This window comes from Copadichromis virginalis, linkage group LG5 (genome assembly GCF_057382275.1).
Source record: "Copadichromis virginalis isolate Kocher_CV1m ecotype Utaka linkage group LG5, C_Virginalis_male_GT1.1, whole genome shotgun sequence".
NCBI classification, from domain to species: domain Eukaryota; kingdom Metazoa; phylum Chordata; class Actinopteri; order Cichliformes; family Cichlidae; genus Copadichromis; species Copadichromis virginalis.
Window position 1 is genome coordinate 18,893,443 of NC_140622.1, and position 16,474 is coordinate 18,909,916.

Here is a 16,474-nt window from a genome sequence, read left to right on the forward strand (position 1 = left end):
TGAGCGAAACCTGGCAGGTTTAAAAAGTTATCAGTAAGTAAAATGATTATCTGTAGTAAAAAAAAAAAAATAGGGACTGTCTAATGAGTAAAATAAATGTAGTTGCGTTAAAGGCAAAATATTTCCCCAGGATTTTAGAAACAAGCTAATAGCATATTGCATATTTAGCTTAAACTAAAATTACATAAATACATCGTATTTTTTATGTTTATAAAAAAATACGAGAACAAATATCTGACCAAAATTTACATTACTAACATTACTACTATTAACATTACGTCAAAGACAGCCAAAGAAAAAAAAACACTTAAATCACGTTTCTTTAACTTTTCTCGCGATGTTCTGGGAGCTTTGCTGTACACAATCCCAGCTGCTATCTAAGCTAAAGCTAAATTAGCTGCTACTTATTGATTGCAATGTAGTCAAGTTCACACCAAGTATCAGTGAAGGGGCTTCACGGGTGGTTGGGATATGGAGTTAAGAAATATCAAGGACCAGGTAGTAAATACAGCTTTTTCTGAACTTAACATTAAATAACCTGTCGGTTCTCACAACTGCAATCAGCTGGCTAGTCATGTTAGCGGCGTGACGAGCAAAGTTTTCTGCAAGGATGGCTAATGTCACAGACTCCTCACCCCGTAAAGATACATGTAGTTTAAGCTGGAGTTTCTGTAGAGTTAGATGTCTAATGCATTAATTTTGCAATGTACTTAGAAACTGTATCATTATGATCATTGGTATTCCTGTAAATACAGTTGAAAACCCACAAAAATTATTGTAAATATACATTTCACATATATTTGTCGTTTGTACAGTGGTTAGATTTGATTAGTCCACACTTAATTATGTGCCACTGCATTCTGAATATTCCCAGTAGGAAGAAAATGGATGTGTGGGTGGACGTGCTTGAGACAGTTCAGTTTCTTTTTCTTTAGTGACATGTGACAAATTAAAATGCTTGTTGTTTTTTCTTCGGTTGTCTTTGAAGCAGGCTTCATAAGTCTAATTATACTTTTTACGAAAGTCAACTGAGTCATTGTAATCTTTCCTGTACAGTGCATAACAAATTTATTACACCAACTGTCATAAAAACAAGAAAACACAGATATAGTTTTAGAAATCTGTCAAAATAATTATGTAGTTGGTCATTAGGCAGATAAACTGAATTCACATTTTTCTACCTAAATTTGAGCCTGCACATTTATCTGAGAAGCCAGATAGGTCATTCAACAAGTAAAACAAATTTTTCCATTTTGGAATAACTTAATTAATAATTAAATTAAATAACTTTAATTTGGTATCTTAATCAAAAACTAATGATGTGCTTTACAATTTTTTCAGCTTTTTTGTAAAAAAGTAAATTTGAAACTTTGTGGGTAACCACATTACTTATATTTTAGCGTTAAAAATATAGCTTTGATGAAAGAGGTTGTGCATGTATGTATTTATGTCCCTGTAGTTTTTGATTTTCATGTTGAATTGGTCCTATATGTATATGTCTACAAAAAAGTTGTTTGATTTACCTGTACTAATTTTTCTTTCAGTCCCCATTGGTCCAGGCCATATTCAGCCGGAACACAGAAGATGTGACATTTTTACTGAACCACAAAGAAGATGTCAACTCACTGGTAGTGTTACTCAGTTTTAATTCAGGAGTTGTGTTACAAATTACAACATGCTGAAGGCTACTTGCGATTGCACATTAAATTTGTATTTAGACTATAATTTTATATATTTTTTTAAATCTCAGGACCAAGAACAAAGCACACCACTACATGCTGCTGCTTATATGGGCGATGTCATTGTTATGGACCTACTTATTAGTTCAGGTAAAAGACAAAAAAAATTGTGTGGTTGTAAGAACAAAATATTTGTTGTAATGACTGATATAAATTAGTCGTATGCAAAAGAACTGTAATACCTCAAAACTGCACAAGCAATAAAACCTAGTTTTGCTTTTTTGTGCTCTCTTACAGGTGCAAATGTCAACGCCAAGGACCAGGGGTTGCTGACTCCTTTACACCGAGCAGCTGCCTCAAGAAATGAAGTAAATTACTATTGTCAAATGGATTTTAAAAAGTCAGTGACAGTTAGCTCTTAATGTTAGACTTATCCTTTTATTTTGTTTTTCCTGTCAGAGGGCTGTGGAGCTATTGCTGAAACACAAAGTAGAGGTTAATGCACGGGACAAGTTCTGGCATACACCCCTGCACATGGCAGCTGCAAACTGGGCTACAGGTTGTGCCAAAGCCCTGATACCACATGTTTGCAGCCTGGATGTAACTGACAAGGCAGGAAGGACACCGCTACATCATGCAGCGCACAGTGGTCATGGGGAGGTAAGCTGAAGAGTCTTCTTACTGACGTTTAACTATTTTAAAACTATTAAAAGCTATCTTTTTATTTGGTGTTTTTTAATAGGTAACATTTATGATATTTTATATTATTATATATAACATTTTACATTGATTTCCATTAGGAAAGTGAATGATACGTTTCTGGGGTTTGGGTAATTGTTGCAGCACGTTTAAAAAAAATTACCTGTTAGGTTGTATTCATCAGCATAGATGAGTTTACATAGATGAAGTGGCTACATCCTGATATTGTGCCTTTAACAGATGGTGAACGTGTTCCTGCGTAAAGGTGCAAATGCATGTGCCAAGGACAAGAAGGAAAGGCAAGCAGTCCACTGGGCTGCATCCCTCGGTGAGTAGAGACGCTCCTAACAGACACAAATGTATCTTGAATGTAATTTTCTTTTATGAGTTTTAAAGAATAACAGAAGTCTTCTAGTAACTAACAGTATGTACAAACTGGAAGGGATTGGCCTTGACCTTAACAGTGGGATGCTTTTGGGATAAAATAACACTTTCTGTTGTCATCACCAGTGTATGTTTTGTGCTTGGCTGAAAACACAATTGTAAGTGTGCAAGAGTCCTTTAACAGAAAGGAGAGGTCAGAGGTTTAAATGTGAGATATTTTAAATCTTTATACAGTAGTTTCTATATGTTGACAATACACACCACACTTGTAACAATCATAGTTTCTAAGTTACAAGTCTTTCTGTCAACTTTCGACCAGTAAATTATTCAGTTGACCTTGAAGTTTTATCAGAATTCATTCAAAACTTTTCTTGTTTATAGACAAGATAACACACATGCATTCAAATGCTACCAAACACATAACCAGTGTATTCAAATGAGACCAGCTGTTGGCCAGACTGTGTGCCGTTTAATCCAGCTGTGTAACTAGCAAGTGTTGAGATGTACTAGCGTCACAAATATTTGTAGTAAATATGAATCTCTCGCTCTTGTTTTTTTCTTTTTTTTTCTAAGGACATTTGGAGGTTGTGAAGCTGCTGTTGTCTCACAGTGGAGATGTGATGTGCAAAGACAAGCGTGGTTACACTCCACTCCACGTTGCAGCTGCCGGCGGACATTTAGACGTAGTCAAATATCTGCTGAGACTGGGGGTGGAGGTAAAGTCTACTGTGGTTGGGATACATTGCTTTTCCCACAATATATCTTCCGAAGAACCGAAGACAAAAAAGTATCTTTCAGTTTAACTTTTTGTTGTGATTTGCTGCTTCTTTGGCGCTAAAAGAGGCCATGAGATGTCAATGAAAAGCCCAGGATGTCCTCTGTTCAGCACATCAGGACTTAGTAGGTTAGCTTAAATAAATCAAAAGATAATCAAAACAAATTTCCATTACAGAGGAATAAAAGAATAAGCTGGATCTCAGGAGGATATAGTTGGTATTTTTTTAATGTTTGGTTTATTATGTGCAGGACAAAAAGTTTTAAATATGTTTAAGCTTTCTGCTGAGTTTCTTTTTCAGAATTAAGATATTGAGACACTTTCTGCTCAATTTTAAACCCCAAACCAGACAGTCAGTGGTAATAAATGGTTTGATAAAAGGTGAGGCATAAATAACTTGTGTTGTGTGGAGCTCCAGGATTGGCTTTATGTTGTTTTCCAGGCTGTACCAACACTTATGCTGCTGCATTGTGAGTGAATCCAAAATAGATGCATAAATTCAGTACTTGCCCCCTTCCTGATTTCCTTTTTTTTTCTTTGCACATATGTCACACTTACATGTTTCAGATCATCAAATTTTTTAATTAGACAGAATTAAACAGAAATAACCAAGGTAAATACAAAATGTAGTTTTTAAATAATGATTTCATTTATGAAGAAACAAAAAACTATTCAAACCTACCTGGCCCTGTTTGAAAAAGTTAATGCCCGCCCTTGTTGCACTATGAAATAACTGAATAATCATGTTTTTTTGGAAAGCTGAGTTCAAGTTCATTACTGCACCCAGACCTAATTAGTGCCAGACCCACTGAATCAAGTCACTTAAATGGAACCTGTCTCACAAAGTGAAACAGGCTAAAAGATCTCAAAAAGAAAGGCATCATGCAGCGAGCTAAAGAAACTCAACAACTGATGACAAGTCTGGAAAGAGTTAACATTTCCATTTTTAGCCATTTATAAATGGCTATAATAGTGTTTTTCACACAGGGCCAAGTAGATTTGGATACCTTTTCCGCTTAATAAATTAAATCATAATTTAAAGACTGCAGTTTGTATTTACTCAGGTTATCTGTCTAATATTACATTTTTTGATGATCTGAAATATGAAATCTGGAAGGGGGCAAATACTTCTTTACATTTTTTATTTCTTTTTTAAAACCTCACATATAATGATCTACGTCAGCCGCCCACTGATATAATCTGCAGTATTTCTTGGGCATATGGCTCTTGTTATTTACAGCAAACTGTTTTATACTCCATTGGTTTATGTATTTGTCTATATATTTTGATATCTGCTTCCAGATTGATGAGCCCAACATTTTTGGGAACACAGCGCTCCACATGGCCTGTCACACAGGGCAAGACACTGTGGCCACTGAACTGGTGAACAGTGGCGCCAGCATCAACCAACCCAACTACAACGGCAACACACCATTACATCTGGCAGCTGCCTCCTCCAGCGGGGTGTTGTGTCTTGAGCTCCTAGTCAACAATGGTGCTGATGTCAGCGTACAGGTTAAAAGGATGATAAATAAGAAAATAATCATCTATTGGTTGAGGGGATAATTGGCTGGAAGACTGAATGTTTTCTTTTTGTCTAATAAACAGAATAAGAAAGACATGAGCCCTTTACATATGGCTGCAATGCACGGACGCTTCACTGGCTCGCAGATTCTCATCCAAAATGGTAACAAAGTGCAAAATTTGGTGTAATGTGACTGATAATGAAAAGGGTTCTTAAAATATCTAAGCTCGAGAGACACCTATCCACGCATTTTTTTTCCCTCCCACTTACACAGGGGGAGAGATCGATTGTGTTGACAGTAATGGAAACGCTCCTCTTCATGTTGCTGCCAGACATGGTCAGGAGCTGCTGGTCAGTACTCTGCTGACAAACGGTGCTGATAAAGGCAGGTAGGTCTGTGAGTCATTGATCAGTTGTATAAAATGTATTCAAAATTATGACATCCTTGCCTCCTCGCAACCCCCTTGCAGTGACTCTGTCGCTGTCAAGTAGCTTTCCAACTTGGCACATACTTACCAAACGTAACAATGTCATCATCTCTGCAGACAAGGAATTAATGGGATGCTTCCACTGCATTTGGCGGCGCTCTACGGCTTTCCAGACTGTTGTCGCAAGTTACTGTCTAACGGTGAGAATCTGTTTTGAGTCACCCCGTTTCAGAATCACATTTCTTTCTTGTTACATTTTAATTACTAACACCAGCTCGTTTCTGTTGTTCGTCTTTGTTCAGGCCAGTTTTACAACATGGCGCCAATGCTGACGAATGACCAAAGTGTGGGGTTCGACATAAACATGTTAGATGATCATGGAAGGACGTGCCTGCATGCAGCTGCATCTGGAGGGTGAGTGGTGCAGACTCTAAGTAAATGCTTTTAATAGCTGGCACAATTTTGTCCTCGTGCACTTGTAAATAGAAGTCTGAATTATAAGTGCATCCATGTATGACAAGTATTATTAGTCATCAGTAGCTGTGTAAATTTCAGAACATAGTAATGTTGTGAATTTTCTGTGTTGTTCAGCCACAACACAGAGGTCAGTCGGCGATACACTACGAATGTCAAAGGAGGGTAAAACTATTGTAAAGATCGTAATGCCAATTATTTGTTGTGTTGTTTTCCGAGTCATAAGGTTTGAGGCAGAAATAAATCAACAGAAAATGAGCTTAAATGATAAACTTCAGAAATATTTGTGAGCTATGCACTGCACTTGTGAGACACTTGGTTCTCAGTTGAAGTCTTTATTTTTTTTATTTTGCAGGAATGTCGAGTGTGTTAATTTGCTGTTAAGCAGCGGTGCTGAGCTGGATATAAAAGACAATTTGGGAAGGTAAGCAGTCCTGAATGGCTGGAGGTAAGAACTGAACTTTGGTGTTACCTGATGTGTCCTGTTTTGCTTTGCAGATCTCCTCTGCACTACGCTGCAGCAAATGGGAACAGCCAGTGCACCATCTCCCTGGTGAGAGCTGGTGCAGATGTCAATGAGCTGGATCTGACGGGCTGCAACCCCCTGCACTATGCTGCTGCTTCACACACCTTCTCTGGGTAAGAGTCTTTACTGACATTTTAAATTTGCACATTTCACTCAACAACATGAAAGCATGGATCCATCCTACCTTGTATAAATCGTTCAGGCTGCTGATGGTGGTGTAACGTGTGGCAGAATTTTCTTGACTCGCTTTGGACCATTTTGCACCAATTAACATTTTTTAAACACCACAGCCTACATGAGTATAGCTCCTGACGATGTTTACATTATACTCATCTTCTGATGGCTCCTTCCAGCAAGATAAAACAATCTGTGACAAAGCTTGAAATCTGGTTTCCTGAACATGACAATGAGTTCACTGCACTCAGACGACTTCCAGTAAAGCACCTTTGGAGTGTGGTGGAACGAGAGATGCTCACTGTGGATGTGCAGGCGACAAATCAGCAGCAACTGTGTGATGCTGTTATGGACCAATATGAGGAATGTTTCCAGCACTTTGTTGAAGTAGCTTAAAAAGTGCTCATCTTTTTTTCCACAGAGGGGGTCCAAACTCTGACTCAGACGTCAACGTGGAAAAGCAACATGAAGCCTCTCTGTAAGTCATATACGTCACATTTATATATTATACTGTTTGTGCTTTACCATGCAGAATCTAGAGTAATTATCATTTTAAATTAAAATTACACAGACAATTGGAGGTAGTTTGGGTAACTTTTAGTAATGTTCTTTATCAGGAATTATTTAAAGAGTTGATAGGAACAAAATCAGAGGACAGAAAAATGACTTTAATGGAACTTGACGTTAGTTCATAAAGACACAGACTTGTACATTAACGTACATTAAACTCTTGTAAAGTTTAAGTGTTGAGACTGTGAACTTGTTTCGTTCAGGTGTTTAGACTACTTGCTTGACAACGGGGCGAACCCAACTCTGAAGAACAGCAAGGGATACAGTGCCGTTCACTATGCAGCTGCTTATGGGAACAAACAGCATTTAGAGCTGGTCAGTGGTGTCTTCTCATTTTTCATTTAGTTCATACATTTTCTTTTTAACTGACTGCAATCTGGACCTATTTGGAATTCTGTTACTTTTCCAGCTCTTGGAAATTTCTTTCAACTGTCTTGAGGAGGCTGAAAGTAATGTTCCAGTCAGCCCTTTGCACTTAGCTGTGAGTATAAAGTAAAAACCTTGAAAATTATGCAACTAGCAGAGGTCCTGCTAGTTTACATGCTTTCAACTGTATTGTCTTCATGCATTTTGTCACTGCAGGCATATTTTGGCCACTGTGAAGCTCTGCGTTTGCTTTGTGAGACATTAGTGAGTCTGGATGTGCGGGACATTGAAGGCCAAACTGCCCTCCACCTCGCTGCTCAGAAGGGCTTCTCCCCATGTGTAGAAGTACTGTTGAAACATCAAGCCTCCTACACACTGAAGGAGCACAAGCACAAGTGGACAGCTCTTCACACTGCAGGTGTGTGCATCTCAGTACATATTTGTGCCCATACAATAATGCTTAAGTGTGTTTATCTTGTATTTTTTAGTGCCCCATTGATGGATTTGGGTTGATTTTGTTCTGAAAGTAAACAATGCAGCTTTTTGGTTAAGATTTGTTTTTTCTTTTAAACTTATGTTTTTATCTTTGTGTCCCTTCTGCTCGAGCAGCTGCTGAGGGCCAAGTGGACTGTATCCTCCTGTTAGTTAACATGGAACAAAGTGCTGACATCATTGACAGCCCAGACACACAGGGACAGTGAGTCACTTTGCATCTTTTAATTTGTGTTCGGTGTATTTATTTATTTATTAGTCACGTAAACATGGTTATTTGTGGGCGATTTTAATTATTTATTGTGACATGACACTTATAAAGTAAATAGTCTTCAGCAGTGTGTGTCATGGTCCAACCAGATTAAATTTTCATTAAACTGATACTGATTGCGTGATAACAAGGTAAGCGCAGAAAGGAACAGATTTTGTCAGGCATTAAAGCAACGGTTGTGTATGTTGATAATAAATTGTCTTTTAAGGTAGTAAAATAAAATAAGAAGATAAACAATTAAGTATTGAACATCTACGAGAAACCGCAAAAGGATGCAAATAACCATGAGGGATTTATGCTTCTGTGAAAAGCTGAAGCAAAAGTCATCGTGTCATGCAGTCTGAGGCTATTGTGATTGGCCTGTTTCTTACCGTCGATTCCTCCTGTGCATTTCTGGCTACTTTTTTGCAAAAACTACTGGAACATATGTGAGGGAATGTAAAAAGAAGTGAAAAACTCGAGTGTCAAATATGATTAGCTTTCGTTGAAAAAACAAAAAACCACGGGAACACAATGTGTCTGAGTGTGTTCGCTCAGACACCATATGAGCGAAAATAACTTGAAACACAACTTTCTTTCTTTTTTTTAATTTTTATAAAGCTCTGACTTGTATTATGAGTATGAGTCTGTGGTCTGAAAGAGAGTCCTGTAACTCTGTCTGCAAAATATAGTATATAATGACCAATGTTGGGCAATTAATTATATAGTTACTGCTTCAAAAAAGTTACTGAGTTTTGCAAACAACAAAGTTTTTTTTGCAGCTGTTTACCTAAAAATGCTGCCAAGGCTTTTTTTTTTTTTAAATAAACATTTCAAACTATTTACAGAACAATCAGCTGTTCTGCATCAAATCTGATGCCACACAAATGATTTGTGCCACTCCAAAAAATTATTTCTATCCACTATAATAAAAAGGAGAACAACAGGCTGATACCTGCAGGCCTGACAACAGGAGATGTATCACTTCTGTAACACCTGTAGCACTCAGCAGTCGCCTCATTGTTCTGTTGTTTTTCTGGCGTTGTTTTCGCTCACAGGCGGAGAGCGCTTTCAAGCATTTTCCTTATAAGATGCCGTTTTTACTGTTTCTTCCCGCAGTAAATATAAACAACGATAGTATTCAGGAAGAAAACCAAACATTGCAGATAATATTTATCATAACTCTGGTTTTACGTGGCCTATCAACACAATTTAAAAACTGGTATAAAGTCCACACTTTTTCCGTCAATTGTTCTGTCAGTCCTGCTCACATCTCCAATGGTTGTACACGTCATTAACGTGGCTTCACTCCTCATCAGCCGCTTTGCTAGCTAAAACACCGGTGTCGGCACATAAGGACGCTGTCATAGCCTGTCAACGACGTTGATTAGCTGCGTATATACGAATGTGAATCGCGTTATTGGCTGGACTATGGGATAAGGTGGTATCGTTGTAATCCCATACTGGAGCAGCCAGTCACTCACTGACTAACACTGCAAAACAGAATTGTTAAAGTATTAATTTCATTTCAGGTTAGATTTTTTTTTGTGCGCAACGCAGATTTTCTGTGCGCAGAGACCGTGCCAGCAGTGCGCAATTGCGCACGTGCGCAGCTTAGAGGGAACATTGATCCCCACAAGGAGTGAAGACCTGTGAGGAGAAAATAGTCCCAGTATTGTGTTAGTTTTTATTGGGCTGGCACTGATTATAAAACAGCCTCTTAGGTTCTACAAAGATTCACCACATGAGTCTTAGGCTGCGTTCACACTGCAGGTCTCAATGCTCAATTCCAATTTTTTGATCAAATACGATATTTTTGTCTGCTTGTTCACACTACAAATAAAATGCGACAGCAAACGCGCTCTAGTGTGAACCCTCAAAGTGGCCGCATGCGCAAAAGAAGACGTCACACACAACGCGCTCTGTTTAGACCCAGAGCAAACTATATTGTTTGACTCATGGCCGTTAATATAAAGACTTCGGACTTGACGTTTCCCAATTTTTGCTTTAAGTTATTTTGTTATTTACATAATAATGTAAATAACCTAATAATTATCCTTATTGCTGTTTTAGAGGAGCGGTGTTTCAAAGGATAGTTGCAGATTTCTGTCAGAATCTGCAGATTATACAGTATAAATAAAATGTTCATGTTTCTCCAACGTTGTCTTCCCAACAGTTTCACTGACATCTACACTGGATGGCCAGGAAGCGTTCACGATGTCTTCTCGGGCGCTTCTCCGGAGCTGATAATTGGCGCCTTGTCTTGTGTCAGTGACGTAAAAGACGGATTTAATGCGAATTGACCATTCAAACAGCAGTCGCTTTCTAAAACATCGGATATGTATCGGATTCAGTACCACATACGAAAGTGACCCAGATCAGATTTGAAAATATCGGATTTGTGCCGTTCACACTGTCATACCATGATCGGATTTGGGTCGCATAGGGTCAAAAAAATGGGATTTGATGCGCTTTCGCCTGCAGTGTGAACGTAGCCTAAATCAGCAGATAGTTGAAGTGACAGAATCATGCCTACAACTGAATTCTGCTTGTTGTACAGGACGGCTCTCATGCTGGCAGCTCTCGGTTGCCACACCGACTGTGTCCACATACTGCTGGAGAAAAATGCAAAGCCTGATGCTGCAGACAAACAAGGCTTCACTGCTTTACACCGAGCTGTGAGTGTGTGCATGTCGCACGTCACTTCTTTTCATTGCACTCAATAATTATTGCAAATAGAAGATTATACCTTTACCACCACCCTCGTGCCTCCTGTCACATGATATCTTGTGTACTCATCCTGCAGGTCATAATGGGCAGTGAGGAGTGTGTGTCTGCTCTGCTGGAACATGGAGCTTCTGCTCTGTGCCGAGACTCTAGGGGGAGGACCCCGCTGCACCTCGCAGCATCCTGTGGTCACACGGAGCTGCTCCGCTCTTTGCTAAAGGCTGCAAAGAAAGCTGACCCTCTGGACTCCATGCTGGACTACAAAGGCTACACACCCACTCACTGGGCTGCCTACCATGGTGAGACATCAGAGCAGCACTTCATGTCAAATGAGCAGTTTATAATTAAGCCGTTTTAACACAATAGACCTGCCTGTTCATACATCATTTTTGTGTATCATGAGACACTGCGTTTTATTGTGCATTAAGTCATTTAAATAAAAATGTAAACATCAATTATGTCTCTATTTGTTTCCAACCTTTCTTAGGTCATGACGGATGTTTATGCATTTTACTTGAAAACAAACTTTTTAGCATCCAGGAAGGAAGTCTCTTCACCCCATTGCACTGTGCTCTGTGAGTTATTATGTGCGCACACATGCTTTTTAGAAGTCAGCTTAAATAAATTTAGTGTAGTTCTTCACATTTTAAACACCTCTGTTTGCCACATGCAGAGTTAAAGGGCACGAAGCTGCAGCAGACCTTCTAGTGAAGACTTTTGGCCCTCAAATTGTCAGCATTAGTGACGCCAAAGGAAGGTAGGTAACTTTCATTCAGACGGTTTCATACAACACAGCCAGCAGGTGTCAGTAAAGTTAATGTAATAGTTTTAGGTTTATTTTACATGTGGCATACATTTCCCAGCAGTCATAATACACTGCTCATATTATTTTTTATGATTGCTACTCATTTAAAAGTGGCCTAATTTGAAATGTACAGTGTGATTTATTTATTTTTTCTCTATATTACATAAACAGGCTCTACTCGGGCTACTACTAAAGCTACAAGTTATTTTGTATGATTCGGTTTTAATGGATTTTTTTGCATCACCTTTCCCAAACTGGACAGTGTTTTCTCCTTCGTGGGCTGTGAACATTTCTGCTCATCTAGTATTTTGATGTGTTCCTTGCTTGAGTTCAGGACCCCACTGCATGCTGCTGCATATTCAGGGAACGTTGCTGGGCTGCAGCTGGTTCTGGCCCAGGGAGCACAGGTTAATGCTGTGGACCACTGTGGATGCTCTGCTCTGATGGTTGCTGCTGCCTGTGGACAGACCAGAGCTGTTGGTATGTGTGAAACAAGGAAGTCCTTTGAAATGTTTTTGTTTCTTTCTGCACCTGGAAACCTTTAAAAACTATCTAGACTATTTAGAGCTGGAGAGCTTCTTTTCTCACATCCCTCAGTGATGGTTTCTTTTAATAAACCACTTTGTTCCACTGTTGCACTGTCATGTGAAAACACCAACCAACAGCTTGAGGTGTAGTAGTCTGGGTTTGTTGATGTTTACTTCCTGTATTTCAGAGTTCTTGCTGAACAAGGCGACCCCAGACCTGACCCTGGTGGATTTCAATAACAACACAGCCCTTCACTTAGCCTGCAGCAAGGTCCCATACACACAAACAAATGGGTGCACTAAATGCATGCAGTGTCACACAAATAGTTGCATGAGTGTAGCAGGAGATCAGTTTAACATCCGTCACAGAAGGTGATTAGAAATGTAATGCATGAAAATCAAGTTTAATATGTATCATAACTGTTGTTTGTCGGCCTGTCTGGAGTATAATTCTGATTTAATTTGAACTAATTCTAATAGTAGTTTTTCTTATATGAAACCTGCATATGCATGGCTCATAATACTAAGTACTTGTTTTGAATTTCAGTGAATAAAGCGGATGGTTTTAACAACATTAACATGCTTTATTCTGCAGGGTCATGAGATGTGTGCCTTGTTAATCCTGGGAGAGATCACCGATTCCTCACTCATAAATGCAAGAAACAACGCTCTCCAAATGTGAGTTGTCTTGACGTAGCAGTCAGCTGATCTCCATAAACAGTTATCTGCAGAGACACAAGAAGGTTTCTGGTTTCTGTTTGTTGTCCAAGTATTATTGGCTGGCCACACTGGAAGCCTAGAAACATATAATCATGGTAAAAAGAAAATACACCTTCCCTGACAAAATAAAAAAATAGTCTTATCCTTAGCAGGTCTTCAAGCAGCAAAGTGCACTCTTACTGCTTCCAGGTGCTGCTAATCAAATAAAATTGATTAACTGCTTCTCAGCAAGCATGAGCAGCTCTATAAAAGGGAAGGTTTTGGCAGTTTTGCCAGTCTGGAGCATTCAGTTGTGTGTTAACACGATGTCATGCCTTGTTCTGCAGACAAAGAGAAAATGTGACAAATCTGAATGTCTGTTCTGAAAAACATAAATCTCACTGTAGTTTAATCTGTCCTCAGTGCACTGTAGTCAGACCTTTTATTCTCATGCAGGCCGCTTCACATTGCAGCAAGGAAAGGTCTGGCGACTGTTGTGCAGGTGTTACTGAGCAGAGGAGCAGCAGTCATGGCTGTAGATGAGGAAGGTAGGTTGGGATTATATTTCTGTGATAAGAATACCAAAGCAGGTATGTTCAACCTGCGGAGGATTGTGTGGGTTACTGATTTGCCTTTTTATCCTCTGCAGGCCACACGCCAGCTCTGGCCTGTGCCCCGAACAAAAACGTAGCAGAGTGTCTGGCCCTCATCCTTTCCACCATGAAGCCTTTCCCTCCCAGAGAGGCTGGTCCTAACACAGCCTCCCACTTCAGCCCCATCCTGAAGAACTGCACTATCGCTGCCTCCTGCGGGGCCAGTGGAAACCTGTGCCATGCCTGAGCACAGGACCAAATTCACACTGTCAGTCAGTGTTAGCCTGTAAGCCACTTTTGTGACAAAAATGCAGCTTCATCCCAGCGTAACCCAAAGTCACCATGAACACCTGTGGTCATGCATAGCTTTTTGTCTCTCGTGTCATGGCATTTCTATACATGACAGCATATGCTTGCTCGCCAGTAGCATAAAACCTAGTCTTACTCTAATATTAGCTTTCACATTATTCTCTCTATTAAGAGTGTAGTTATTTTAATGAAGTACTAATCTTTAGATATGAATGGAAGGTTTAAAATAAGCACACAACACAAGCCTCCCCACCTGAACCTCATCCACTATCAGTATTTACTTTTATTTAAGCAACATAATCTCAAAACTCCATGTTTGTCTTCAGTTGATACGAGTGCACAGATGCTCAGGTGTTTAGTGTCTGTGTGTGTGCGTGTGTGTTTGGCTTAGTTTTCATATTACTAGATGCTGCTTCTAAATATAAATATTTTAATATATCTAACAGGTGCTGTAAACCTTTTATGCAATTAATAGCACTATTTTCTTATCCTACGCACGGTGTAGCAAACACTACACTGATAAAAAGCCACCTATTATTCTGATATTATCATGATTTAAAACTTCAGTTAGCCTACCAGCCATAAGCATGTTTATAGTTTAAATGAGAATTTAACAACTTTAGTGTATATAGCACTCTTAAAATGAAGTTAACCTTGAAAATCCCAAATTATTGGATTAACCTCAGGTCAGTGTGTACTGTAATCCCGGTGCAATAACAAGCACTGCTCAGACTGGATGTTACATACTCGTATAAACTATGAGTAAAGTATATCAGTTCAATAATCCAGACAGAGAAATGTCAAATAAATAATCAACGCATTAGTTGCTGTGAACACTTTAAATACATTTAAAAAATTTCACAAGGCTTTAAATGTCGAGTAGAAATGGTAATTGTTGAATTAATTTCGAGTCCCAAAGCATCTTTGAATTATTTTTTCTCATAAACGTTTAAAGACCCAAAGATGATTATAATCTATCACAAACACACACATTTGAGAAGTTGGAATTAACAGATACCCAGCTTGTTTTTTTGTTTGTTTTAATGACATGCTGTATTATCAAAATTCGTGTTTGATTTAATCAGTAAAGCATGAACAGTTAGGTGAGTTATAAGGGGTTTTGTTTTTTTCTATACAAGATCTCAGTGGGGAAGAAACCCAGAGTCACAGCACGTGTTCAGGAGCTAGCGTTGATCTGTTCCTGTTAAACATTTGCAAACTTTTGTCATTGTTATAAAGAAAATTGGTGACGACAAATTAATTTAGATACATAAAATTATCTGTGCTGCTACAAACAAGCCTCACTGCCTCTCTCTTTAAAGATCAAACTTTTTATAAATAGTGTTGTGCATCAAATGTTTGCCTTTTTTTTTTTAAGTCGAAGTCAAAGGCCAGACCTGCAGCTCAGCTGATGCCATTTATCCAAAAGATATTTTCTTCCTAGTTATAGCCGCTGTGTTTTCTTAAAATGCCTTTAAACTATTTGCACTCTGACATCAAAGTTTACAATTTAATGAGGGCATCCTTCCTAGGGTTATGGTGTTGTGTTTGGAGAAAAAAATAGGGAGAAAAAAATCTGTTAGGCATTTCTAAACACAATGTGTAATGAAATGTTGTGAATAACTTCAGGAATTTCCCTGTTGCAGCGTTTCATGTGAGCAAACTGTGTCTTCCGTACAAGTTACTCAAATTTGAGGATGTCACAGCTTGAAAGTGTGGTTTGGTTGTGGCTGGCATTCATAATAGGCCGGAATAAATGAATCACCACCATCTGAAGAAGTCTTGCTGTCTTTATTTTATTATTTCAAAATCTTATTAGAGTTTGATAAACAGAAGCACCGATCTGGGCTCATCGTCTTGTCTGCACCCTTGTGTTCTTCCTTAGAGATGATGCCCGCTGTGTAAGGAAACAGATTTTTGTGCTGGCTCGATTCATTTTTGTCAACGAAACTTTGAATACATCAGATTAGATTTATATGAAAATCTTTTTAATTTTGGTTTTCAGTTCAGTTAGTTTCTTGAATGAATTTGCTTGTTACCCTTTTATTGTATTAAATATTACTTTTAGTTTTGTTTATTTGTTATAGCCTGATCTTTAGCTAATCTGGAGCTGTGTGTTACACTATTCCTCTCTCACACCAACCCTCTAAATGGTCTCCATGAATCTTGTATTTAGAGCCAAAATTTGAAATTTGTGATTAAGTCGAAATGTTATGATACCTAGTGGGACATTTTGAGGTAACTCAAATAAAATTTTGACCTGTGGATGGCCAAAAAAAAACAAAAGTGGGGGAAACACGCTTCCTTCATTTCCTGGATTATTTATTTTATTTTATAGGACTAAATTGTTCAAAGAAAAATCGTTTTGGTTTAGCTTTTGTTATTATTACTACTACATTAACTTTGGTGTAAATCACTACAGTCTGCTCTTATAGTGTTCCACCTGGTGCCTGGAGGTCGATAAAAATCGCA

The 16,474-nt window shown here is 38.6% G+C and overlaps 1 protein-coding gene across 1 annotated transcript; it reads left to right on the plus strand.

Annotated features, from left to right (window-relative positions):
* The first annotated feature begins 348 nt into the window (after window positions 1-348).
* Window positions 349-15,772, plus strand: ankrd52b (ankyrin repeat domain 52b). Its single transcript, XM_085456410.1, has 28 exons — window positions 349-498; window positions 1,545-1,628; window positions 1,751-1,829; window positions 1,977-2,047; window positions 2,139-2,339; window positions 2,619-2,706; window positions 3,336-3,478; window positions 4,840-5,052; window positions 5,146-5,224; window positions 5,337-5,451; window positions 5,608-5,690; window positions 5,793-5,904; window positions 6,320-6,388; window positions 6,463-6,603; window positions 7,086-7,142; window positions 7,438-7,549; window positions 7,644-7,715; window positions 7,817-8,018; window positions 8,210-8,297; window positions 10,903-11,020; window positions 11,149-11,368; window positions 11,557-11,644; window positions 11,743-11,826; window positions 12,209-12,354; window positions 12,590-12,672; window positions 12,997-13,079; window positions 13,557-13,648; window positions 13,750-15,772. Exons 1-28 carry the CDS (start codon window positions 472-474, stop codon window positions 13,938-13,940), a joined length of 3,141 nt encoding a protein of 1,046 aa, XP_085312536.1. The 5' UTR covers window positions 349-471; the 3' UTR covers window positions 13,941-15,772.
* The last annotated feature ends 702 nt before the right edge of the window (window positions 15,773-16,474 follow it).